This window comes from Ipomoea nil, unplaced genomic scaffold (genome assembly GCF_001879475.1).
Source record: "Ipomoea nil cultivar Tokyo-kokei standard unplaced genomic scaffold, Asagao_1.1 scaffold2036, whole genome shotgun sequence".
Lineage (NCBI taxonomy): Eukaryota > Viridiplantae > Streptophyta > Magnoliopsida > Solanales > Convolvulaceae > Ipomoea > Ipomoea nil.
Genome location: NW_017618464.1, coordinates 4387357 through 4414046, shown reverse-complemented (window position 1 = coordinate 4414046; position 26690 = coordinate 4387357). Strand labels below are relative to the sequence as shown.

The window sequence follows — 26690 nt, the reverse complement described above, 5'->3', positions numbered from 1 at the left end:
ATTTGTTGTTTGTTTAAGGTTAATAGTTTTCCTTTTTTATAAACATTGTATGTATAAATGCTTAGGCATTGCCATTGCACACGATCATTATTGTGTGGACCATAGTCCACATAATTGTATGGATCATACTATCAAATAATGTACTTTTAGTATATTTAAAATGATACATTGTATTAAGAGAAAGTAAATTATTTAAGTACTGAAAATATATTATTTTGTAGTGTACATTCAATACACGAACTGAATAGGACAATGAACTGTCAACAATTAATGACACAATGTTAGTTTGATCTTAGATTTGGGTTTTACAAATGATTCAAAGTGGCGAACGTAACAGACAACAAGAATTTCTGAGTTTAACTATACAAGAAAAAACACCAAGTGAACCATGATATTCAAATGTCTCCTGGTTTCTATATTGCAACAGAAGACCACTTAGCATTATCCATGAAGGAGGAAAACAATTTGTGGAAGTGATTATTGCCTATATAAGGATGTTTTTTTTTTTTTTTTTTTTTTACAATAGTAGTGGACATACAAGAAAGCCCAATGACATTGGAAGAAAATAAAACTATAGACATAGTTATACAAGAATCTGAGTGACAATCACAATTGTGCCACAGACCAGACAGACCTGCATTCATCAATCAATCCAAGATGTCTGCTACTCAAAACCTTAGGATGCATAATCTCATCCTGCATTCATCAACCCAGAAGCTGGGATTCCTTGTTTCTTAAACCATTCAGGCATATGAAATTTTTCGTAGAGTGCCAGTCTGACATCCTTCTGTTGAGAGAGGTGGTTCAGAAGAGGAAGTATGACTTCCAGGAGCTGGAAATAAGCAAGAACAACTTATCAGAGCCCTCGAGGGGAATAAGAATAACCAAGTATTTTGAAGAAGATTCGTGGTTTTCGTTAGTGTTCTTTTTTTTTTTTTTTTGGTGACGAGGGAAACCTGCAGCCACTACCCGAGAGTGTGGACTAGGTAAATCTCACCTTATAACTCTAGCCAGAAAAGAACCACAAGGAGGTAAACCACGGGCTCAGACCAAGAAGACTAATAGGCCACTCTAGCTGGGAGTCGAACTTGTAACCTTGTGGTTACCAAGTCATCAGCCTGACTAACTTTTTCGTTTTTGTTTCTGACATACCTGATGGTCATGCGGTTGCCCGGGAGAGAATGGAATGCAAGGAATCCCATTTAGTGGTTGCAGCAAGAAACTAAAAGGGTTGTTATCAACAATAACAATTCTGCATAAATCCTTCGATATGCTACACAGATCCTTCACGTGTTCTCGGTATTCCCTGTGATATGGCAGGCATAGCGTCAGAGACTATCAACCATCAGTGTTAACGATATAACAACACCACTCAAATAAAAACACAGAAAAAAAAATCAGCAAAAGCAAAAGTGGGTATGAAAAGGCCAGGAAGGATGATTTCTATGGACTACTAAAGTCTTATAAGTTATAAACAAAAGACTCCACTTTATATCAGGAATTGGGGGTGTTATATAATGTCGATAATCTTAGAAACTCTACATTGAAGGCACAAAATTCCTAGCATGATTGAAATTCGAGATGACTGACAGAAAAGTTCGGTGCTCTACATCACTCATTGTTCTGCTAAACAAAGGATTCCTAGCTAGTTAGAAAGCAGACCTGCAATGAACCGTAGAATGTGCCTGTTTAGTTTCAAGTTATATTTATTCATTAATTTCTTCTAGTTATAAGGTACAAAATGAAGGGAAGTAAACCAAGACTTTCCTAACTGCAGAAATTGCTAAACGGAAACGATATAGAATTAAATCGAGATATATACAACAGCTATACTTACGTCCTGGTTGTAGAAGGCCTGTATAGTCTAAGAATGAATCGATTTTCAGTATCGATTTTGTCAACAAGGGGCCTCGCATAGCCTGCAGAAACACAATAACCATAGCTGAAACTATATGTAGACGAAGTATTTAGCTCGATCAAAAGAAAGGTACCTTCAAGCCCTGCAGTAAACAACACAAGGTCAGCAAACTCGCTAAGTTGTTTCAGAAATTGGCGAAGCCCGGGCCGTTCAAACACAGTCACATAGTTGATCTTAGGTTTGCCATCACATTCCTTAATTCCCACAAAAAAAACAACATATTAAACAGTTGTACCAGAAAATCTCTTGCCAATAATAATAATAATGTAATTTAGGATTTAGGAACTGGTTTTCACCTTCTCTGAAGATATGCACTCTAGCTCAAACCAATCCAGCCCAGCCTCAGTTGCCTGAGTGCGTATTACAGGAGGCAAGCTCGATGTCTCATAAGCACAAACCAAAGTTTCATCCAAGTCCAGAACAACCTGCGCCCAGCACTCACCTTAATCCTCACCTTAAAAAACATTCCTAGTACCACTGCTAAATCTGTTTTCACTACAATTCTTCTGTTTTCATGTTTTTTTCTCAACAAAAATGAGATCAATGAATAAATTCTCCAACAAAACTGGACACTACAGAAGCATATATATTTATAATAAAGCGCGCAGAAGGGGACTATACCGTGAGTCTAGGCAGACGAAGCTCGTCGACGCTTCCAGCGCCGATTTGCGCGGCGGAGGGCGGCGGCGCCTCCGCAGGCTCGTGAGACTCCGGGAGCTCGACGACCGGGAGAGGCTTGAATTGCGGAGAGGGAGGGGAGAGGGAGGAGAAGAGCTGAGTCAAAGACGGCGTGCCTCTGATGATCTGAACGAAGATCTGGAAGAAGAAGGCGAGCCAGTTGAGGAGCGTCCGCCACACTTGCAGCGTCTTCGGGGCGTAAACTTCGGATGCCTGCGTGAGCTCCGCCATGAAAGTCGCCGGAGTGCTCCGCCTCTGGTGCGTACGCAGTTAGCGTGTGTGCAGTGGCGAGTGACACAGTTATTTGGATTATTAATCGCAAACGAAATTGGAATTTTATTTTTCCATAATTTCTATGCTTTCCCTCCCAATAATCTTTGATCATTGGTCTGAGAACAATATAGTATGATGATTATAAACATGAAACATAAATAATAAATAATAATTGTAATAATAATGACAAAAATAAAAAATAAAAAATAGAAAAGAGTCCGTCGTGGGAGTTGTGGTCAAGGTGGTACTTCGACGAAGTCCGGTCATAGTAAGGGAGCGAGGTGGTCGTGGCCCACGCTGTACAGGAAGCGAGTGGGCTTCACGCAGTTGGATGCATTGGGCCTACTATTTTTTTTTTCTTTAATACATTAAATTTCTCAACTTTATATATGAGAAAATAAATTAAGAATAGATTTTTCTTTGAGTGACGAGAAAAATTTGCAATAATCAGTATTGAACCTATGCATTAGGTAAGTCAAGCCTTGTAACACTAGTTGGCAAAGAACCAAACCAATATAGCTTATTCATATTAAGGTCACTTACTTTTGGAATCAAATTTGAATATTTGTGATTAATAAATTAATCGTTCGACCAATTTAATTGAAGTTATCCCATTAGTCATTATTTCTCAGTCGTACTTGTACTACATCCCCACCCTTAAATTGGAACAATACTTTTAAGATAACCATTAAACATTTAATCATTGAGCTAAACTTTGGGAGTTTTTTTTTTTTTTTTTTTTTTTGGGGGGGGGGGGGGTTTAAATTAGAGGTGAATTTAAATTGATTTTGGTTTTAAAATAAAAATAAAAATAAAAAGATTTGGCAATTATGCCTAACAAAGAAAAGAGCACCCACATTCTTCCGACAAAAAGCAACAAAGTTAAAAGGATTCGCATCGGATCTGCCAAAATGAGAGCCATTAGCCATATTCTTCATCATCATCAAACTTTAAGAAAATGGGAGTTCATGTTTAGTAGATGATAAATTTTACTGAAAATTTGTAATTAATGGTGTGGTGGATTGATTTCATTATAAACATTGAGAATTTATTAAATTTAGATATGGACCATGTTTGATTAATGACGGATCGGTTAATATTTTCTTGGATTTGTCAACTTTGACGTTTTGATCATGGTCAAAACGTCAAAGTTATTGTTTGGTTAACCAACGGTTTGGAACATAGTATTTTGAAATGCGGTGGTACACAATAACGGTAAAAAGAAGAAAAAAAAAAGAAAAAAAAAGAGTTAAATACATTTTAAATGATACATCGGATTATACCTAATTTTGACAAATTTAAATATTTTTTTAATTTTTTAATATAAAATTCATCCATAACGCCAAGTATTATGTTGTCTATGTTCTAAGTATGAATTAAAGTGTAACTATTTACAACTCAACTACAACTATTATGTGTTTTATAATTTTTTTTCACTGTATCCAGGATTTTCACCGTGACTAATCCTCTCGTTAAATTGTAAGCACATTTTTCTCTTTCGAATTATTATCTTTTGGTTAAGGATTGATAAATCATTTTCACTCCACCACATCCCAGGTTATGTGTTCTACACTTTACACCTTTTGTTTTTAAAGAAATTTGGGTATTAACGACTTTTTATAGTTGCAAATGTTTCAGCATATTCTCTCGAAATTCACTTGTTACAAGTAATTCTTGTTGTGAACAACGTTGTATAGCATTTGTACCATATTTCTTTTGCACGTGTACCGATGTCTAATTGGATCGTCCACACATTTCTCCCTCTCACGGGGCAACCCGAACCAATCAACATCAACCAAATTAATTATACATTTAGTTTAGTAATCATAAAATAAAAAATTATGCGTACTCTCAATTTTTATATATAAATTTTTGATGTAAACATTTGTATTAGGAGGCACATAAAAAGAATAGTCACAACGAGTAAAATTTAGAAAGTAAGATTTGAGAATTCATATAATAGAATTATCATAAAATTTCAAATTTAACTCTTTGAGAGCTGTCTATAAGCCCGGATGGCCGGATCAGATATAAGCATCATAGACAGTTAACTTGATAACGACTCTCTATGAATGTTGCTTATTGACTTTTTTCAGTTTAGACCGATTAACTATGAACAATATATGTTAATTTACTTCTTTGTAGTCCTTTGTTGTCTAAGATTACAAAGTGAAATTCACCCAAAAATGTACCTTCTATAGCAACTACGAATTTTCATGTAAAACAAAAAATTCTCCGTCAAATTTTGTCGGGTTTAAGACCAACTCATGTTTAAATGACTCATATTTCGATATCGATAACTAAAAGCTTAGAAAACCAGAAGCCAGAGAAGAGGAACTAACCAAACCCTTAGTTGATTAATGAAGAATGATGAACATTTGAATAAGCACATCATCATGCATTTATACTAACACATCATCCCAATGAACTTGAAAGATTTTGTGCCAACCAAAAATCACAAAAAATTCCCAGAAACATAAACCTAGCTAAGGACATTGTAAACAAAGAATTTAGCAGCTGGGAAAGAGGAAGCCATAAAAAACCTGGAATTGCTATACACGATTTCTCGAGGAATTCAATTATTTTGTGTATGTATTGACTACACCAAAACTGATTCGAGCCCTTCGCTCCGTTGGGAAGCCTCCGGGCCTGAGAACGGATTCCCGCTTCAAACTGATATAATGATTCAAAGAAAAAACAGAAAAACAAAAGAATCCATGACGATTGTATCAGGAAAGCCAGGGGTGTTCTAATGCCTCGGTGGCTGTAGGGCGCGTTATAGGATTAATCTGAAGCAGTTTCCTCACAAAGTCGATGAATAAAGGGTCCGAGACCTGTAGCTGATCCTCCAAGGATGTCTCCTCGGGGATTATGTACTCCAGTTGATTCGTCTCCTGTGAACATAAACTCAAGAATGAAGTAACAGATTTCGCTTCGGGACGAATACACACCATTTCAGCTATATTCATAAATAATCATCAATTAGTCCCGACTTACACTTTTAGTACAATGAGAACATTAGGGCTTGCTAGAACTAGGATGTTTCATGGATAACATATTTCGAAAAAGAAACGAACCTCGTTTATATGATAAAGGTCGTATTCTTTAGTAAAATACTTGTGTGTCTCCTGTCCTTCTAATAGCATATCCGTGTCGATGGGACCTAGCACTCCTATAACACGTGCAAGCAACATCGGGATTGCTTCATTTGGAAAAAGCACCTGCGAGCAAATTTGTCGTGTTTAGTTCACACACAAGAAGGCGGATTAAGAGCAAACCCGGGAAAAACATCATTAAATAATATGAACCGAATGCATACAAGTAAAAGGCGAGTATAATTCGGAGATACCTCTCCAGAGCATAGCTCTGCCAATACGCATCCGAGAGACCAAATATCGATTCTCTGGTCGTAGTGGAGGCCTAAGATAACTTCGGGAGCCCGATAGGACCGAGACTGTACATATAAAGACAGGTTGTCTGTCTGAAAACAACTGCTCCCGAGATCGATAACTTTTATCTCACATCTCCTATAGCTTTTGATGAGAATATTCTCGGGCTTTAGATCACAGTGGATGATTCCCAAACCATGCAAATACTCTAGAGCCACCAGGCATTGCCGGGTTATTGTCTGAAAAAGGGCAAAGAACCCTTATAATGCTATTCGAAGTGAATTTCGTTTCACTCGTAATATATATTATTAAAACAAACCTTTAGCCTCAACATTGTAAAATAAGGCTCGCTCCCGGATTCTCGATTGTATTTCTGAAATTCATACAAGTCCGCTTGCAAAAGCTCACAAACAATGAAAAGATGCTCCTGCGTGGTTTTAACGAGTTAAAAACCGAAGAGTTACTTGATTTTAGTCATAATTGATAGTGTTAAACGAGCTGCCAGAATGGACTTGTGCTTATTACCTGATGGTAGAAGTAATCATAGAGGCGTAATATATGGTGTTCATCCCCGGGATCGTGCTTGTTTACATACTTCAGAAGCTTGATTTCGTCCAAGCTCTGATCGAAAAAGTCCTTGTCGTTTTTTATTATCTTTAAGCAAACACCGATCCCCGTGTGAAGATCGTGGGCCTGAACGACTTTGCTGAAAGCTGCTGAACCGAGGTACTCCGTTATATGATATCTCCCCGCAACGATACTGTTAAGAACGATAGGGAAGTCCTTGTTCTCCTCGAATCCAGTCCTGCAAGAAATAAGCTCAATATCGACCTCCATTAAAATATAGAGCATGACAACTAGCTGAAGCAATGAATCGGGACGTAATAAGCCATGTCACACTCAAATGTTACACTGCTACAAAGAGCTCGAGCCAAGATACACTTCACATATTTTTATGGAAGACATGGAATACGTTATTTGTGTTAGTTATACCTGTTTTTTCGGTGTATAATCCTTAAATTGAACACTTCAAAGTCATCTTCACTAGCATTAAACATTAGAAGCTCGTCTGAAGCATTCCCGCCTTCTTCATCTGGTGCAGCATCTGGTTCATATGGTTCTCCCGAAGTTCGTTTATCATCTTTGTATTCGAAGTCATCAAAGTCTATAAATGGGTAGCAATCTTTGTCAATAACCGGGCTATGAAGGTGAGGTTTGCTCTCGAGATCCCCAACCCAATCACGGGGAGAATTCTTTTCAACAGAGTCTCTTTCTCCCGATTGTTCGTCTAGCAAATCGTTTATATCAGTCAGCTTGAGATCCACAATACCATACTCAGCAGGGTCCCCTCGATACACCACTCCCGCTCCACAACAGCAAGCACAAAGCGGGGAAGAACAGCGATAATCTGCACAATCTCGCTCGCATTTCCCATCACTTCCTCCTCGAGTTTGCAGGCTTTGATCGAAATGGCAATAATCTTTTGATGTTTCATCCTTAACAACATCCCGAGTGTTATCCACCGAGGTTAGTAGACTCTGCTTCCCCGAGTCTAAGGTCATCACGAATTTATCCTCACTCGGGCCAGCAGCGAAATCCGAGCCTCCAAAATCAGGCGGCATAGCATAATCTTCATCCTTCTCCCTGTACCAGAAAAGGTCATTCTGCATATCGAAATCGGGGTAATCTCGGGCCGTTCCAAACTGTGACATTCTATCAGATGATGCTTGAGAGCTCAGACATGTATCACCACCACGAATTCCATATGGATTCGTAAATTCTGCAGGAAAAGAATGCATCAAAATTCATACCAGTGAACCCCATACTACACATATAATAAGATCAATGGAGAAACCAGAACAGAGAAACTGCATCAAGATCATCTTTTTTTCAGAAAGTAAAATGGTCTGAATTCTATCATATACATTTTCCCAGAAATTGAAGGCCAACACCCACAGCATTCAAAGAAGATAAATCTATGAGTTTTAATGTTGCATTTCTTCACACGATTCCTGGATATTCAAGACATTGTAAACCTAATAATCACTAAATTAAGTTTTACTGAATCCCAGGTCAATTGAGAACTAAAAGCAAGAGTCTTTTCTACCAAAATCCACAGAGAAAACAGAAACATCCCTTTTTCTCTGATCATAAAAGCTCAGAAGAAAAAAAAAATGAAAGCAGAAAATGAATACCAGAAGAACAGAGCTCCGTGGTTGAAGAGCCTAAGCTAACAAACTCCTCATCAGAGGAATGAGAGCTAGAACCACCACTCCCACCGCCATCGCCGCCGCCGCCGCCGACATCCTCAGGGCGGCGAGTGGCCGGAATTTTGAGCGGAGGAGGCGGTGGCACCATGGGAAACAAAAAGCTCTGGTAATCAAAGGAACCCAATTGCGATCTCTCCATGATCTCCTCCGTCAAAGCCGACTCAGACTCTGTAAACCCATTCTTCCTCAAGAACTCCAGCACGGCCTCCACGTCCGACACCGCCATCACTAACTGCCCACCACCACCACCACCGACGACTGAGAATTCAAGAACAGCGGCGGCGGCGGAGGTGGTGGAGGTGGAGGAGAGGTGGGTTCATGGGAAAAGAGTGAGGACAGCAAAGGGTGAGAGTCAAAAGTAGGAATTGATGATTGGAACTCCGGAATCGGGTGTCGCATGTTCCGTATATAGTAAGAGAGAGAGAGAGAGAGATACAGAAATATAGTGAGAGAAAGTGAGAAAATCTGTGTTGTTTTGTATAACGAAATGCTGTAATACTGACGCCAACGGGAAGTTGTGAAAGACATTATCTTACCAGCTTTGAAAAGTAAAGAAGGTGGCACCTTTAATTTTATTTTATTTTTTATCTACCCGTGTGGGCCCGGGTTAAATGTCTGACACGTGGGTCCTGGGTTTATGACCACGTGGACTTTTGACGTAATCTACGACATTTTCATTTGTTCTTCCTTTTAACAGCTAGTTTTAAATTTTTATCCAATGTATAATATTTAATTGAAATAATTAGGGGATTTAAAAAAAAAAAAAAAAAAAAAAAACCGAAAAAGTCATGTAGTCTTTGCCACGTTTTGAGGATCCTTTGTCTGTTTTGATTCCCCTTTCTATATTATTTAATGCTTATGCTTCCTTAACAAAAAAAAAATTATTCTCTAATATTCATTTCTTAATATAAACTTCATTCTAAAGATCATTAACATAAAAGGTAAAAAATATTAATTCTGTAATGTAGTAAACATACATTTTAATTTTTAATTTCTTGAGTGGTATAGTATTTTTTAAATTTAGAACAAATTGCACTTTTGGTCCTGTGAGTATTAGGGTACTGACAATTTGAGTACGTGACTTTCAAAACTCCCAATTTAGACCTTTAACTATGCAAAAATTGGCAGATTTGGTCCTCCGGGCCAAATTGCCGGCCAATTTTGACCGGAAAAACATAAATTGGTTCGAATTTATTTGTGTTGAGGGCAAAATCGTCATTTCACTCCCTTCTTCTTCATTCTCCCTTTCTTCTTCGTTCTTCTTCTGCTTGAACCGTCGCCGGATTCTGATGCCGGCACTAGCAAGAAGCTGTACATTCCTCGCTCTAATACCACCAATAATAATAATTCGTTTCTTGGATTTTCCATACCATTAGTATTTCAAGGAGGGCTTCTTCTGCCAGTGATAGAAGGAGCAGACGAAAAGTAAGAGAGTTGTTTTTATCTTTCATTTTAAATGTGCAAGTTTCGGTCATATATCTCTGGGATGATCTCATTCTCATATGTTTATAAATTCTGCAGAGTGTTGAATCAGATGGGGGGACTTTGGCTAGAAGGAAGAGAAGGCAACTCAGAACCACCTCCTCTCGTGAACCTTTCAAGCTCAAAACTGAGGTTTGTGTGTTTGGTACTTATGTTGTGGTGATTGTGATTTGCTCTGTGTGCTTATCTGGGGAAATCAAGATCACATAATATGCTCAATCATTTTCATCTCTAACCTTCACTCATCATTTAAAGTCACCTAAATTTGCAGCAAAGGGGAAAGTGTAAGGAGGAAAAACTGTCCATGAAAGTGAAGGAAATGATGGAGGAAGAGGAAAAGCGGCGGATTCCAATTGCACAAGGCCTTCCATGGACGACATATGAGCCAGAGGTATACACTGACCTATATATATACTCTTGCACGGGAAAAATGATTGTGTGAAATTGTTTCTATATGCTTTAATACTGGTTTGCAAAGTTAGAGAGAATGGAATTTCATTGATTTCAAACCATAGTTTCAGTACAACTAGACAACTTTATTAGACAAGAAGATACAGTGAATTGTTCCACTCACATGTTTGTACATAGTGGTCATCTGAACCGCCTTGCTTTCTTTTGTTTTTCAGCGTTTGGTAAAACCTCCGGTGAGAGAGAGGACACGAGCAGTTGATCTGACGAAGAACGAAGAAGAAAGGGAGAATGAAGAAGAAGGGAGTGAAATGACGGTTTTGCCCTCAACACAAATAAATTCGAACCAATTTATGTTTTTCCGGTCAAAATTGGCCGGCAATTTGGCCCGGAGGACCAAATCTGCCAATTTTTGCATAGTTAAAGGTCTAAATTGGGAGTTTTGAAAGTCACGTACTCAAATTGTCAGTACCCTAATACTCACAGGACCAAAAGTGCAATTTGTTCTTAAATTTATATGGTATTCAGAATTTCACATGAGAAATATTTTTACTTATATTTAAGAGAATTAGAGAAAGCTTAGTTCGTAATTTAGTATAATATTTTCTCACTAGACCATAAGTTCATCTGTATAAAATCAAGATTTTTTTCTCAGTTTCCGAACCACTCGTAGACATTCTGTGATTAGATTCTTAGTTTGAATGCATAGGTTTCCAATATGGGTCATGCCATTAATATATCTGCCAAATATGGACAAACAATAAGGGTATAGTTCATCGATCACACGCTTCTTCAACTGCCACTAATATTAAATTTGACTTTTGAGTACAAATTTATCAATTTTGATATTATCATTATCTTTGATTTACAAAATAAATAATTTGTAACCGCTATTCAAAAGTATGTTCAAGTGAAACTCACCTTGTAACCCTAGTCATGTTAAATTAAAAGAGTCAATAAACAACTCACACTATTAATTAGTGTTGCAAAAATCTCGCCTAGCATATCATCATAATCTGTAGTCTAGGCGGTCGACTAGGCTGCCTAAGTGCCACTTCGGCCTCCTAGGCACTGACTAGATCGCCTAGTCGACCGATTAGCTATTGTTCCATTATTTTTAAAATAGGTTATTTCACTCGAAGCGACATCGTTTTAAGCAAAATAATTCTAAATTGATGTTTTTGAATTAATATATAATATTTTAGTGTTAACTATTAATGTATTAATTAAATTGTTTATAATTATCAAGTTTTAAAAAATGTAAAAGTTTTAAACAAGATTTTAAAAAATTTAAAATACATGGGCGTCTGTATAGGTTATGGGGGGCCTTGCCCCCCTCCCCCTCTCTAATTTTTTTTTAATATTAAATATAATATTAATTTTTTTTTAAAAAAAATATTATATAGAATATTAAAATTTTGTTGTTATTTTAAAATATTTGGCCCCCCTTCCAGTTAAATTAATCTTACAGGTTGAGTTATAAACTTCTTTATCTTCTCAACTTCTCCGGTTCTCTTCTGTTTCAAATTATATCTTTCCTATATTGTTGACTCACATTCAAATTAAACCTCATTTAACTCATACATATATGTGGCATATACGCTATAACAAGATAATTTGTCATTAAAATCTATGCGTATTTTCAAGTTAATTTTTGTTTGTTTGTTTGTTTGTTTTGTTTTTGTTTGTTTGTTTGTTTGTTTTTTTTTTTTCTAACTACTTGTTTGATTAATTTTTGTTTCATATTCTATTGTTTATTTTAAATAGTTTTTTTGTTTGATTCTAAATAATGGATATCAAGGTGCATTTGTTTGGTTAATTATGCAGATTTGTAGTTATGTGATAAATTTTGTACGTATTTAATTAATTTAACATGCATATAATAATGTAAAAATTGTGTAGTACAATATATGTATTTGAGAAAATAATTGCTATTATATTATGTTGTGAAGATGATAGTTTTCAAGAAATAATCAATAGTCTTTTAAAACATGCGTGAATGTTTTCATTCTTTCAACAGTACAAGCAATGTGTGCATTGAAAAACATATATTACAAAATAATTTAATATAGATTCAATTATAAATGATTTATTCAAAACTTTATTAAATTTGTAATGTAATGATTATTTTGAAATATGTTAACTTGATATCAATATATTTGATTTAGGCAACCGTAGTTGTTGGCACCCCGCCTTATTCAATCCTGGCTCCGCCCCTGACGTCTAGACACCGATTAATCACCGTCTAGCGCTCTGAACATCTAAAAAGCGCGTAGCGATTTTTTTTTTCAATCATGCTATTAATCGAATTTGGAACCATTAGATTATTTTGATAAAAACGTACAAAAGTTCATTTTCTTCCAACCTGGTGAAATGGTACTAGAATCTAATAACGTGCTTCACGGACATATGTTGGTAAAGAAAAGAATGTACTTGTTAAAGTTGTTATTATTGAAAGATACAAATGTATATAGTCACAATAAAAAGTGTACCAAAAAAAAAAAAACATTGGAAGTCAGTGGGGAAAAAAAAATAAACTTAGGTCAGTTATGACTTATGTGGGTTAGTTGAATGAATTTGAGATTGATATATATTTGAGGTCGATGGGTGGAACATAATTTACACTATAGAGATTGGCAATTCTTATTGATGGTAATACGATAGGTTATGTATATGTCAATTGATCATAATTCATAATTATCTTAAATCTTGTATAATTTAATACGTTTTTTATTTATTAGTTTTTTGAAACACTCATTAGTAAAAGATGTGTGATTGGAGTATATTTCTCAAACAAATAATTACCTTGAATATCGGGTTATCGATTCATATGGAAGTGGGGGTATCAAGCACTAAGCTAGTTACTAATTTATTCTTGTGAAGCTAATCATAATTTAACGAAAATTATTGAAGGTTGATTAATTATTAAGGTAATTTAAAGAGCAAAGTAGTGGGTTTGCGAAAACAATAGAGAGATAGTGAGATTACTGGGATTCAAGTATTTAATCACTTAGTACCAATCTAAAGTGCAATATTAAATCTGAGTTTAAACAAACGTGAGAATGCAAACAAGGGAAAAAGTTACTTCTGTAATATCTAACCTAAAGTGAATATTTACTACCGTGATATAAACACCTAACAATGTAAGAACAAGCATTCAATGTAAATTCCTAACTAATACCATCTCCTGATGTGCAATAATCAAGAATTAACTCCTTAACAAATATGTCATCTTCCAAGGTGTAACAGTTAAGTGCAATTGTGTGCGCTCTTAATTATACCCTAACTCCCGTTAAGACATAAAGATAGCTATAAAACGAGTAATTATGGCACATTAACTACTAGCATCAACAACTCAAAACACAATTATAAAACACAAATATCAATATATTAAAGAATCTGAGAAGCTAGGCACATAGGTTCATAAACACTTTCACCCAATAATCTCTAAGATAACTTAGCCACACATGGCTAAACTAGAATTCATTGCAATAAAATAAAGAGTTTATAAGCAATCAAAGAGAGTAAAAGAATGGACCAAGTGATTCTCCCAAATCTCCCTAACTTTTCTTCTTTCTTCCCAAGGCAACTTGTAGCTCTTGATCTCCTCTTTTCTTGTCTCCAAAACGCAGCATCTAGTTGTTTAGGGTTGAGGGAAGATAGGCTTTTTATAGTTGAAGCTCAATAGGAATAGATTAGGAAATTTCCTCACAACTTTCCAAAATCTCGCCCAGGATTTCGACGCGTCGAGTTTTCAGCATCGATCTTCGCGCAACTGTTTGAAAGTTTTCGATGCGTGAAGTTTTTTGCTGCATCATAGGTTGTAGCCCTTCGAGTATTCTTTCCTATGGCACAAGAATCACTTGAATAAGACATTCCTAGAGTGAGATATGATCGAAATACTAATTAAGGTGTCGCTAAATTTAGCGAGAATTACAACTCTTTGGTCTTTTGCTCCACCTTTCCTTTGTTTTGTTCTTGTGATCAAATCCATTGAAAGTACCACTCTTTAACTATCTTTGAAGCATTTTAGCCACCTCCTTAGTTTCACATCGACTCCCATTGACTCGAGATTCACTCAAAATGCCCTGAAAAGCATACGATTGTCTTCAAATCAACAATTTATGAACCTAAAGATATAAACAAATAAATAATTAAGGCACATTTTGCATAAAACCAAAACATATTTCACTCAAAACAGGTCTATATATGAAGTAGAATCAGGGACATAAACACAATTATCAATGTATCATCACACTAGTACATGGTAGTTGGCATTTACTCCGTATTAATTTGAGTGATGATCTTGGATAATCAAATGATATTTTTTAACTCAAGTAGTATTATACTCCATATTATCCTCCTTATATTCAGTGGTTTTTTTTTTTTTTTTTTTAAGTGCTACTGTCTCTATTAGTTTAAGTGCTACTGTCTCTATTAGTTTATTACAATGTAGTATCTGTTCACAATTACTTTCTCAATCTATCGAAACACAAAGAGTCAATACCGCCACCATTAGGGATCAAATCCATTATCTCCATTTGGGAGAGTCACTCTGTGTCACTAGACCACAAGGTCATTGACCCTTATATTCAGTGGTTGATTAATAAGTAAATTTCAGTTTGAATGTAGTGTGTAGTTAATTTACAAGTAGCCAATAAATATAAAGCATTTTATTGACACGTCAAGGGATGAGTATTATAGAAGCAACTTTAGCTACGCTGCTAAGACGGTTGACTTAGTAACTATAAGGTTACAAGTATTCATGAGAATTTGAAGTGAATAAATAATATAAATATAAAGTTTATTATTATTATTATTATTATTATTATTATTATTATTATTAAATAACAAGTAAATTTGTGTCAAAACTATGATGCAATGCAATTATTATTTGGATACTTTGGATATAAACTTGTATCAGTAAAACATATTTAATAGCTCTCAAAATTTACTTAACCATACAACGTTAAGCTTCATAAGCTCACATTCAAAAAAATTATTAAAAAAAAAACACACACACAACTTAATTAAACATAATAAAATTTTAAGCTTTTTAAATGCTTAAATCACAAAAATATCATAGAAGGGTAATTTTGTCTCAAGGCGTCTTTTTTTAGGTATGAAAAGAGAGGTTTTTTTTTTTTTTTTTTTTTTTTTTTTTTTTTTTTTTTTTGAGTATAGAGAGGGGTAATTTTGTTTCAATGATTTTTTTTTCTTCCCAACCAATGCGAAATTGAAATACCACAGGTGGGGGAGGGGTGGGGTATGAGATTCTAATCCCATAAAAATGAGGGAATTGCACTTCTCTCAAATTAAACAAAGTAATTTACTTGTTTTTGAAATTATGTGCGGGTGGAATTCTAATTCCTTCCAACCAAACAAGCTAGTGGGAGTGCATCTTGTTGGCGTTCTTGGGAGTGAAATAACGAGGGGAAAATAACAATTGAAGTATGTGTTCTATCTCAACTAAAAACCTAAGTTGATAGTTGTATTGCACATCAATGGCTCAACAATAACATCACTATTATTAATTTATAGAAAAATGGACTAATTTACCTATATAACTAATGAATATACAAGTATTTAAAAAAAAAAAAAACAAAAAACTAATGAATATACAAATTAAGGAAAAAGGTTATATACAGACAAAAGCTTTACGAATTTTTGTCATATAATATTTGTGTATTAACTGACTTTAATTATTACAAGTGAATATCACATTATTGTCCATAATTTTTTTTTTAAAAAAAAATTGATATGAAGAATATTTTACATTCCTTATTTTGGCCCAAAAAGGAATTATTTTGATAGTTTGGTTGTCACATGGCCGGATGAATTATTCGTTGACAAATTATGCAACCCCAATTCAATCCTACTGAATACGGAGCATCTAAGTTTATTTTTAAGCAAATCCATATGTTTGAGCATATGAATTTCTCTGTCATCATTTTCTTGTTGCTGCCTTTAATTTCTCCTTCAATATTAATGTCAAAGTCTGCAGTTTGACAAAAGTTGCAGAAAGCTAAGCCCCGAAAAAGTGACCGAATAGACGAATAGGTAGAACATATATAATTTTCATATTAAAAAAGGTTATAAGTTCAATTTTTATCAATATTCTTTCGGTCGAATCCGTCACACATGATTTTTCTAATCCAATTTATATTTCATGTGTGATTTATGAACTATTCTCGTGTATATCCTCTCAGATAGAAATTACAAATTTCTTCATCATCTAAAAAAAATTACAAAAAAGTTGATACATGTTCATAATATATATATATATATATATATATATATATATATATACACACACACACACATACACACACACTCCATATAGTAGTCCAAAATTACATCATTTTTCAATGAATGAGAACATGTATTTTATATAGTAATGACGCTTTTTCTAGTAGTCCAAAATCACATTATTTTCCAATGAAATGTAAACATCTATTTTCTATAGTAATAAGCTTTTTTTTTTTTTTTGGCCATTTATTCCCTTAATTCAGCATTTCAAGCAAATTTTAGCTGCCACTCTTATTTTTAAATCGGTATTGGATTCAAAGAGTCTCACATATATTGCGAGAAGGTAAAATAAGTGTGTTAATAATAATATGATAAATTTGTGTCAATTGAGTGACTAGTGTATAACAGTGTTTTTCCAAAAAGTTGAACCCCAATCCTAAGGGCTTCCCACACCCTGACCGGACAGAGCATTTGGGAGGATGTAAATCATGATAACTCAACTGAACATGAACCACAGAGGCTAGACCTTTACTTACTATGCACAATGAGCCCCCTTACTTTGAGAGATAGCTATAGCTCCCACACTGCCGCTGGTGTAACCGTGTTTGACCAATGACTTATTGTCCACTTAATTGGGAGCTAATAATTAGTACTTAATCCAAGCAACAAAAAAAAAAAAAAAAAAACTATAACGAGTAAAAACAAGAATTGCCGAAAAGAACAAAAGAAATAAATTTAATTAATGAGTGGTGGTCCAAAGGGAGAGAAATGAATAAAATAAATATAAGATGGAATTAATTGATGCAAAACGAAGTCCATGACAACAGTTGATTAGTATTATTAATAAGGGGAAGAGAACGGAGAACCTACTTTTGCACGGGAGAGGATGAACATAAATAATTACAACTTCACTTTTAAGCTGGCCAGCTAATCAACTATGGTCTATGGACAACCCTGATTTATTATCTCTTTATAGTCTTTTGTCTACTATAATCACAATGCGGGTTTATCTCGGTGCATATATATTAATAGTGATTGTGAGTTTTCATCGTCATTCAAAAAAAAAAAAAGAAGAAGAAGAAATAACTGTCCTTTTTTAAATAACCGAATGAGTGGAGTATAATTCTCTAATTTAAAGGCCATATGGTTAAGTTTTGTTAATACCTTATTAGTTCAGCCTATAATATGAGGTCTTCAACTATTACACATAAATTAAATTTATTGAATATACATTCTTAAATAATGACTGCGAATTTCTATCACACAAACAAAAAAAAATAATAATAAAGAAGAAGAAATAATTAGAACGACCCACCTCTCAGCATAATTTGGTTCCACACATTGTTTGGCATGCACTCTTTAACTTTTGGGTTTTCTTTTCCATGTGCCACACCACTCATTGATGGCTTCCCCTGCCGGCTGGGGTACGGTGGGTGCCCCTAGCTTCTCATCTTTACGTTAAATTAAATCCCCATTTAATCCAACATCACTTTAGGATAGTAGATAATTAGCAAATCATTAATACAATTATAAAGTTTAATATATCAAATATTGTACATGACAAACTAAAAATTTTCTAATAATTGAGTCAAAACAACTCAGTTTCAAGATGATTTTACTATGTCATATGTTTTGTAAAGTTGTACCTTATGCTTTATTAGTTGCTCTTTCTCTTTATATACTTCTACAAATAATAAAGTACTATTGAACGAATAGTCGATTTTATAAAAATAATATATATATATATATATATAAAGGTGGGAGGGTTTCCTTTTTATTATTATAAAAAGGAAAAAAAAAAAAAAAACATCCTAATGACTAGCTTTTGGTTAAAGTTGTTTTAATTTTCAAAATGTTGGTCGTGGGTGGTTAACTTACCAAGGAAAAAAGTTTAATTTATATATGAAAAGAATAATTAAATGAAAGCAATAATGTATGTTTCCCCAACATGATGATGTACCTAAAAAAGGACTCACAATGTCATGTCAAGGTTCTTAGTGCAATTAATGAGACTGCCAAACGTTAGTCTTGCATGAAGAAAGACTCGAGTAGTAGTATTCAATTCAAGGATTTCACATCAAATCAACTAATGTATACTCTACTCATAATTGTAGTTGTAATGAAGTTTGTATCCAAAGATTCCACATTTGATAATAATGTATAGGCAATTAGTAAGTTAGTTGATAATATAATTACAAAATTATATCTGTGATTTAAACTTGATTCAGATTTATTTTAAAGAAGTGGAAATATCAGGCACACATACAATTAAGATGCCTTTTTTTAATTATTTTTTTGAATACTACTGACTCTATTACCCTACAGTATATGTTTATAACTACTTTCTCAACTTATTGAAGCACAAATAGCCAATATTCCTCCACTGACGCCTTTTTATTATTATTAAAATTGCATTTATAATGTATTAATTAATAAATAAAACACGGTATTCATGATATATTTTTTTTTTCAAACCAAAGAATTTATTTTAATCACATAGAAATAAACAAAGACTAAGGAATGACATAGACGAAACACTGAAAACACAATTGGTTCACGTAATGATTTTTTTTTTTTTTTAATAATGAATAGCCGAATAGGAATCATATTCCATCGGAGATTAGAATAGACAATAATATTTTCTTTAATATTTTAAATAATATGATAAATAAATCCGCATAAAAAAATAATATTTTCCTTTCATGATATACTTAATTTACTTGCTTCTTAAACGTTATATTCCAAATTCTTGTATTTGTTGGGCTTATTTGATAACAAGGTATTCATTGATGGGGTACCCATTACATTAACACACACACACACACATAACCACAAAGGAGTATATATTAATATTAATTGCCCTAATCAATGCTAAATAAAATAATCCTGTTGACTAATGATTAGTTAACCACACATTAGGTCGTGAATCGTGATTGATACCGATTGAAAAAGGAAAAGATTCTCTCATTAATATATAGTTGAATTGTCATTTGTCACTCAATCTAATAAGTAGCATTTGGTATTTATTAATTAGGTAACACATCTTAGTATTTCCCATGGTCCACCTAGGTTGTTCATTCGATAAAGAAGAAAACATCATCAACTGTTGGTAATAATAGTAACAACAAGAATAATAATAATGGAAATTTTTAAACAGCTAATCAGTATTAATGCCAATTGCATTAAATATATATAACCAAGAGTGGATGCAAAAAATTATAAGATTTGTACCAATGGAGACAGTACATATTTTGAAACAATGTCCCCATTGCACCTTATAGAACCCTGTACTCAAGGGTGTGCACAAATTGATAAAAAAAAAATCGGTTAAATGAAAAATTGTTGATCAATTATTTTTTAACTGAAATGTTTTTGTTTGGTGAACGTTTAATGATTTTAAAAAATTTCGGCCATCAGTTAATTCAATTTGAAAGTGTCAATTAACCAAATTAGCAAATATATTAAATTCAGAAGTTATTTTTTATTTCGTTTAAAAAGCTATTGTACAATGACAACAATGTAATATCTGTTTATAACTACTTTATCAACTTACTGAGTGTTTGGAGATCAAATGACCTCCCATTTGTGAAAGCCATTTCGTGCCACTAGACCACGAGACAATCATTATTGTGTGGACCATAGTCCACACAAGTTGTGTGGACCATATTTTGTCTACTGTACAATAATGTATATTTAGTACAAAAATAATATACATTCAGTATAAAAATAATGTACATTGTATTCAGGGGATGTACATTATTTTTGTTATGAGTGTACATTATATTGTATAATGTACATTCAGTACAAAAATAATGTACATTTAATATATTGAAAATGTACTTTTTGTTATGGTCCACATAACATTGTGTGGACAATGGTCCACACAATAATTTGCCACCACAAGGTCATTGGCAATAATAATAATAATATTTATTAACATTATATATTTAACATATTTACAAGTGGACTTGTTTTTGGGCCCCACCCAGTTAATTGGGCTAGTTTTTAATTTGATCATTTTACAGGCCTTTCAAATAAGCCCAATTGATTATGTATTAATGGGCTTATCTCACTGTTTTAAGTCCAATAGATACTGATGACGATATCTGACAGGAGAAAAAGCTTGCTTTATTACCGTTTTAATTAACAGCCCCGAGTTGTTCACTTTATTACGATCATGCCCCTAAGAACTCTTCACTCTCGCTGTTCACTAGTGCTGAGCAGCATGGCATCCCTCTCGCCGGCTCCCGGCCCGAAGACCCGCTCCGTCGAAGACATCTTCAAGGACTACTCCGGCCGCCGCATCGCCATTCTCCGCGCTCTCACTCGAGGTAAGCCACCGCCACCGCCGTTTAGCGATGCATAGACGCACACATATCGTTGTATCTATATGCTGATTCTCTGTTTTGTATATTCCCAGATGTGGAAGAGTTTTTCTTACTGTGCGATCCAGGTTAGTTGCTCTCTCTCCTCCCCCGCCGGCGGGGTGTATAGACACGCGCGTGATCTGTTTGATTGTATGCGCATTTGAGGAGGATTTTCATTTTCTGTTGTGCGAATTGGATTTGTGTAGAGAAAGGGAGTTTGTGTTTGTACGGACTCCCCAACGAATCGTGGGAGGTGGCGTTCCCGGTGGAGGAAATCCCGCCGGAGATTCCGGAGCCGGTGATGGGCATCAATTTTGCAAGGGACGAGATGGCCAAGAGGGATTGGCTCGCATTGTTGGCTAAGCACTGCGATTCGTGGTTGATGGCGGTGGCTTTCTATTTCGGTGCCAGGCTCAATCAAAGTGAAAGGTAGATTGAATTTTGCGCCAGTACTCTTTGCATGCTGAATTTTAGCTGCACAGCTTATAATTAAACTTGCATAGTTGCATTTGTTAGACAAGCTGACTCTGAATCCTGTGATAATTTATTGTTCAATGCAAAAGTTTTTGAAGATCAGTTTGATCCCCACAACTCTTGAATAATTTTCATCATAGGGAATGTAAATTACAGTGCTGATGGAGTAGAGACTTGTTGAATAGCTGTTTTTTAGTTAGCTACTGCTGGAGCTATGATACAAATGAGTTCAGTTCATTCTTTTGGCAATATAATCCAATCATTAAGCACAAGAATGCACTGGGAAAATCTCGGGGTTTGCTTGTATCATAGGCTTCCAAATTGGCATGTTTAAAGCAGTGTTGCAAAAATAGGCCTAGGTGGCTGCATAGGCGCTTGGCGCCACTAGGTCGATGCGTATTCTGATGTAGGCACCCATTTAGGCGGCTGTCCGACTGGTCGGCCTTTTTTCCTCTTTGTGCTGCCGCTGCCTTTGCCGGAGTTCTCACCCTCATAGTTGCCCATCGTGTTCGTGGGCTTGTAGCTTCCCGCATCACCCATCGCCTTCGTAGAGCCCCTTGCGGGTCGAATGGTTGGATTTCCTTTACGCATCAAAGCCCATCGTTGTAACTCACTATTGCCGCTTGGAAGTTGGAAGTCATCTACTCATCGCCGTTGCTGAAGCTGAAGAGAGATGGTAATGCTTCATTGGTGGAAATATGAAATTTTGGGACTTGAAATTAGGGTTAGATTTTATCTTTGGAGAGTTGGGGTTTGGATTAAACTTTTAAGCTTTGGGCTAGACTTTTAAGTTTTGGGCTAGGGTTAGGCTTTAATGCTTTATTATTCTATTAAATGTAATAAAAAAAAAATTATTGAGGAACCTAGGCGGCGACTAGTTGCCCATCCACCGCCCGATGAGCGCCTAGCGCCTTTTACAACCTTGGTTTAAAGTATTTAGTTATTTACTATATAGATAGATAGGTAGATATTGAAACTTAGAGTCTTAAAGTAGAAGATATGCAAAATGGATCCAAGCCTGTGACTCAATTCAACAAAACAAATGCATCATTTGGAGACACGCAAAAGAATATAATTGAAAAAATATAAGTAGAAAAAGTTAGAATGACTGAGTGGACTTCTGGACTATGAAACCTTATGTCAAACTGATTTCACCTTAAAAATGGGTGAAACAACTGTTCAACTTGGAGGAAAATGAGAAGCAAAGAGAATATATCTAATCAAACAGAAATAATTTCTTTAGGTGTTGCTTCAATTGTGGATTTTACTGATGAAGGGGTCCAAAACAAGGGCATTCGTGGGGTTCTGTGATCTACTGACAATTGGATGGAACTAGATTTTAGAAATAGGGTGAAATAATAGTTTGCACCTGGTTTAGTTGGGTGATTGATGATGTATCGGTATGCTAATATGTTATGTACCACTACAAGATTGAACTTGCAAACTGCAAATTTTGTTTTGTTTTGTTTTGTTTTTTTTTTAACTTTCTTCCTTTTCTCTTCTCTTGGGTATTGCAGTTTTATCAAGTGTTTCCCATATCATATAGAGAGGTTAAGTGCTGAAAAGTAAATTGTTCTTTGATACTCAAAATAAATCTGGTGGTTTCAAAATTGTGGGCTTCTGTAAAATGAGATATATTACCAATACTTCAGTAGTTTGTTTTACTTTTACCTTATAATAATAAAACACTAAACACAAAATTGAGTTCTAATATGACCCAAAACATTTACCTCCACTTTTAGACAGTGTTCATAACCCTGTGATTTTGGCTACTGGTGGTTTCGACACCTATTGCAACATACTCTGACATATATACACATTACACAGATATCCCCATGGAGACGGAAGCACTCTCAATTTTCATGTTACCACATACACTGAATTTTGGACCATTCATTATGATGAAGTGTGAATAATTTTCTAGATTTGGTTGTTGAATGGACTGTCCAGAGTCAAAATTACTACAACTGTCAATTTTAGAATGTGTTTTCAGCTTCTGAATTCATCATAATACTTGTTTTATTTCTTTTTTTATCCCCCCTCCTTTGGTGTCATTCCTGAAATTGTTTAGCTTAATGTTATTATCCTCTGGGCATTGTTTGTTTAATCAACAGAGAGCATTTGTTTGACCTGATAAATGATCAACCCACCATCTGTGAAGTCTTGAAAGAGAAGAAACCTGTAAAGCGGAAATGCAATGCTAATATTGGTAGCAAATCCAAAACTAATTTCAAGGTGACTTTGTGAAGTCCTAAGTACCTGTTACATGCACGTTATCACCATGAACTTCTGAGTTATATCATCACTTTACTTGCAGAGAAACAAACAAGGGAATGGAACTCCAAGGATGCAAGACAGCCATGATGAGGATAAAGATGAACATATTTGTAGGATCTGTGCGACCAATGACAAGGAGAATGAGTTCCGGGTGTGCTGTGCCTTATGTCAAGGGTGGTTCCATGGCAAGTGTGTGAAACTTACGCCAGCCAAGGCCAAAGGTATGAAAAAATACAAATGCCCCTTATGCAGAAGTAAAAGGGAAAAGGGAAATGCAACGATGCATGAGAGCCGTGGAGAGGATAAAGGTGAAGATGAAGACAAAGAAAGCAGAACTATTTGTGGGATCTGTGCGGAAAATTACAATGATAACGAGTTCTGGCTTGTCTGTCATTTATGTGAAGGGCGGTTTCATGGCAAGTGTGTGAAAATTAAACCATCCAAGGCCAGAAGAATGAAAGAATACGTATGTGGTTTTTGCAGCAACCAAGCAGTAAAGGGGAACACAACTGTGCAAGAAAGTCACAGAGTGGAAAAAGATGAAAGGGAAAAGGGAAATGCGACAATGCAAGAGAGCCATGGAGAGGATAAAGATGAAGACATGGATGATTCTGTAGGAAATGCTACTTGTGGGATCTGTGGGGCAAATGACAAGGAGAGTGAGTTCTGGATGCACTGTGACTTTTGCGAGGGAAGATTCCATGGCAAGTGTGTGAAACTTACACCAGCCAAGGCTGAATGTATCAAAAACTACAAATGCCCCTCTTGCAAAAATAAAACAGAAAAGGGAAATGCAACGGTGAAAGAGAGCCATGGAGAGGAGAATGATAAAGACAAGGCTGATAAAAGCAATACTATTTGTGGAACGTGTGCAGAAAATTACAATGCTAATGAGTTCTGGATTGTCTGTGACTTATGTAAGGGTTGGTTTCATGGCAAGTGTGTCAAAGTTACACCAGCCAAGGCCAAAAGAATGAAGGAATACAGATGTGGTTTTTGCAGCAACGGAAGGGGAACGACAATTGCAAGAATGCAAGACTCATAGAGAGCATAAAGATGAAAGGGAAAAAGGTAAAAGGGAAATGCAACGACACAAAAGAGACAGCAAAGCTTGTGGATCTGCCCAGTACATTGCAATGACAAGGAGTTCTTAGTTTGCTGCGATATCCATCTGCAGTGGTTTCCGAAAATACAAATGCCCCCCATTTTGCAGAACTAAGAGAATTTAGCTGTAGTGGCTTTGATACCCATGCAACTGACCTTTAGTTGTTAGTTAACAATATTCTTTTTTATAACTTATCCTCTGTTCTTGTAAGTTGCTATCTTAGTTTTAAACTGATTCAGTTTTAAGTATTGTGCATATGACCATTTCTAGTTGTGAAAATGTTGCTTCCTCTCTGCTCTCTGGCATGTACCATGTTTATATATATATATATATATATATATATATATTGAGAGAGAGAGAGAGAGAGAGGTTCAGGTGCTGAAAATTTAAAAAAAAAAAAAAAACGTCTTCAATTCAAGAAGCAAACTGTAAAAATGGCGCACCTTAAAAAGGTAAACAATGCACTTTAAGAAGGAAAACAATGCACCTTAAAGAAGAAAAACTACGCACCTAAAGTTTTAAGCAGACACACCTTAAGAAGGAAAACAATGCACCTAAAGCTTTAGGCTGATGCACCTTAAGTTTCTACAATTGACGCACTTTAAGCACACAGACCACGCACCTTAAGAATTAAAATCACGCACAAAAAGCTTTAGACCGACGCACCTTAAGTTTTAACAACTAACGTGCCTTAAGCACAGAGCACAAAAACCACGCACCTTAAGAAGGAAAATCACACACCTTAAGAAGGAAAATCACGCATCTTATAGGCTCGCATTTAAAGAGTGAGGATTAATTTGATTCATCCATTTGGTTATATTAATGGTTGAAAGTTGTTGAAAAATAATGAGAAAATGAAAGGGTTAGTTTTATAAATATTACAAGGTTAAAAGTAATTATAGATTTGGATGGATGAGATGATAAAACACAACACATAGACATATATTTATATAAGATCTGATTCATCATATACTTTGTATTTCAAATTATGATGATAAAGCATAACAGGTAGACAAGGACAATGTCCACCTTCAATGGTTGTTTATGTATTTGACCAAAATATAGAATTTAACTCATCAATCCTAAAAAGTTACTCCGTAGTATATTTGAACTGTTTTCGGCATTTTAGACCACTGATTGCAAAGCCAATGGGGGACGCAATTTACATTTTTAGGCACTTCATGCACAATAATAATAATGTGATATAATTTCTCAGTTGAATTTAAACATCCTAAATATTCAATTCTATCAACAAAAAGAAAATTCTATGCTCGTGCTATAGTGGATCTATTTCCCACATGGTATGCTTTATTGGATAAGATAAGGACAATATTTCTTGCTCAACTTTTATTATTATTATTATTATTATTATTATTATTATTATTATTATTATTATTATTATTATTATTATTATTGTTGTTGTTGTTGTTGTTGTTGTTGTTGTTGTTATTATTGTTGTTGTTGTTGTTATTATTATTATTATTATTATTATTATTATTATTATTATTATTATTATTTGACTGGAGGAAAGACCCCAAACTAGCTATCTGTGATAACAACACGAGGTGTCGAGGTACATGAACACCCATAAACTTTTATTTATTGATACTTAAATAATGCATATATTCTCCATCTTTTCATTAGATGTACTAAAAATATGATAAGCATTAGACAAATTATGGCGGTAGACAAAAATGTTGAAGGCCAATGAAATTGTACATTAATGTTATATTGTGAAATAATTATTATTCTAAAAATGATTTCATTGTCACTCGAACAAGTGCATAGAAAATGAATGAG

At 34.9% G+C, this 26690-nt stretch overlaps 3 protein-coding genes across 3 annotated transcripts; 1 reads left to right on the top strand and 2 right to left on the bottom strand.

Annotated features, from left to right (window-relative positions):
* Window positions 1-373: 373 nt before the first annotated feature.
* LOC109148263 (CTD nuclear envelope phosphatase 1-like) lies at window positions 374-3024 on the bottom strand. The gene is made up of 6 exons (XM_019296145.1): window positions 2540-3024; window positions 2215-2343; window positions 1992-2112; window positions 1838-1919; window positions 1153-1306; window positions 374-832 (listed from the first exon to the last, which is right to left on the bottom strand). Exons 1-6 carry the CDS (start codon window positions 2825-2827, stop codon window positions 692-694), a joined length of 915 nt encoding a protein of 304 aa, XP_019151690.1. The 5' UTR covers window positions 2828-3024; the 3' UTR covers window positions 374-691.
* A 2183-nt stretch (window positions 3025-5207) lies between these two features.
* LOC109148107 (MAP kinase kinase kinase mkh1) lies at window positions 5208-9029 on the bottom strand. The gene is made up of 7 exons (XM_019295886.1): window positions 8454-9029; window positions 7252-8038; window positions 6784-7063; window positions 6578-6685; window positions 6219-6497; window positions 5947-6090; window positions 5208-5763 (listed from the first exon to the last, which is right to left on the bottom strand). The coding sequence occupies exons 1-7, from the start codon at window positions 8752-8754 to the stop codon at window positions 5599-5601; spliced, it is 2064 nt and encodes a 687-aa protein (XP_019151431.1). The 5' UTR covers window positions 8755-9029; the 3' UTR covers window positions 5208-5598.
* Window positions 9030-20819: 11790 nt separating this feature from the next.
* On the top strand, window positions 20820-25163 carry LOC109148109. Its single transcript, XM_019295887.1, has 5 exons — window positions 20820-20998; window positions 21088-21120; window positions 21241-21463; window positions 23623-23743; window positions 23826-25163. Exons 1-5 carry the CDS (start codon window positions 20845-20847, stop codon window positions 24828-24830), a joined length of 1536 nt encoding a protein of 511 aa, XP_019151432.1. The 5' UTR covers window positions 20820-20844; the 3' UTR covers window positions 24831-25163.
* Window positions 25164-26690: the final 1527 nt, after the last annotated feature.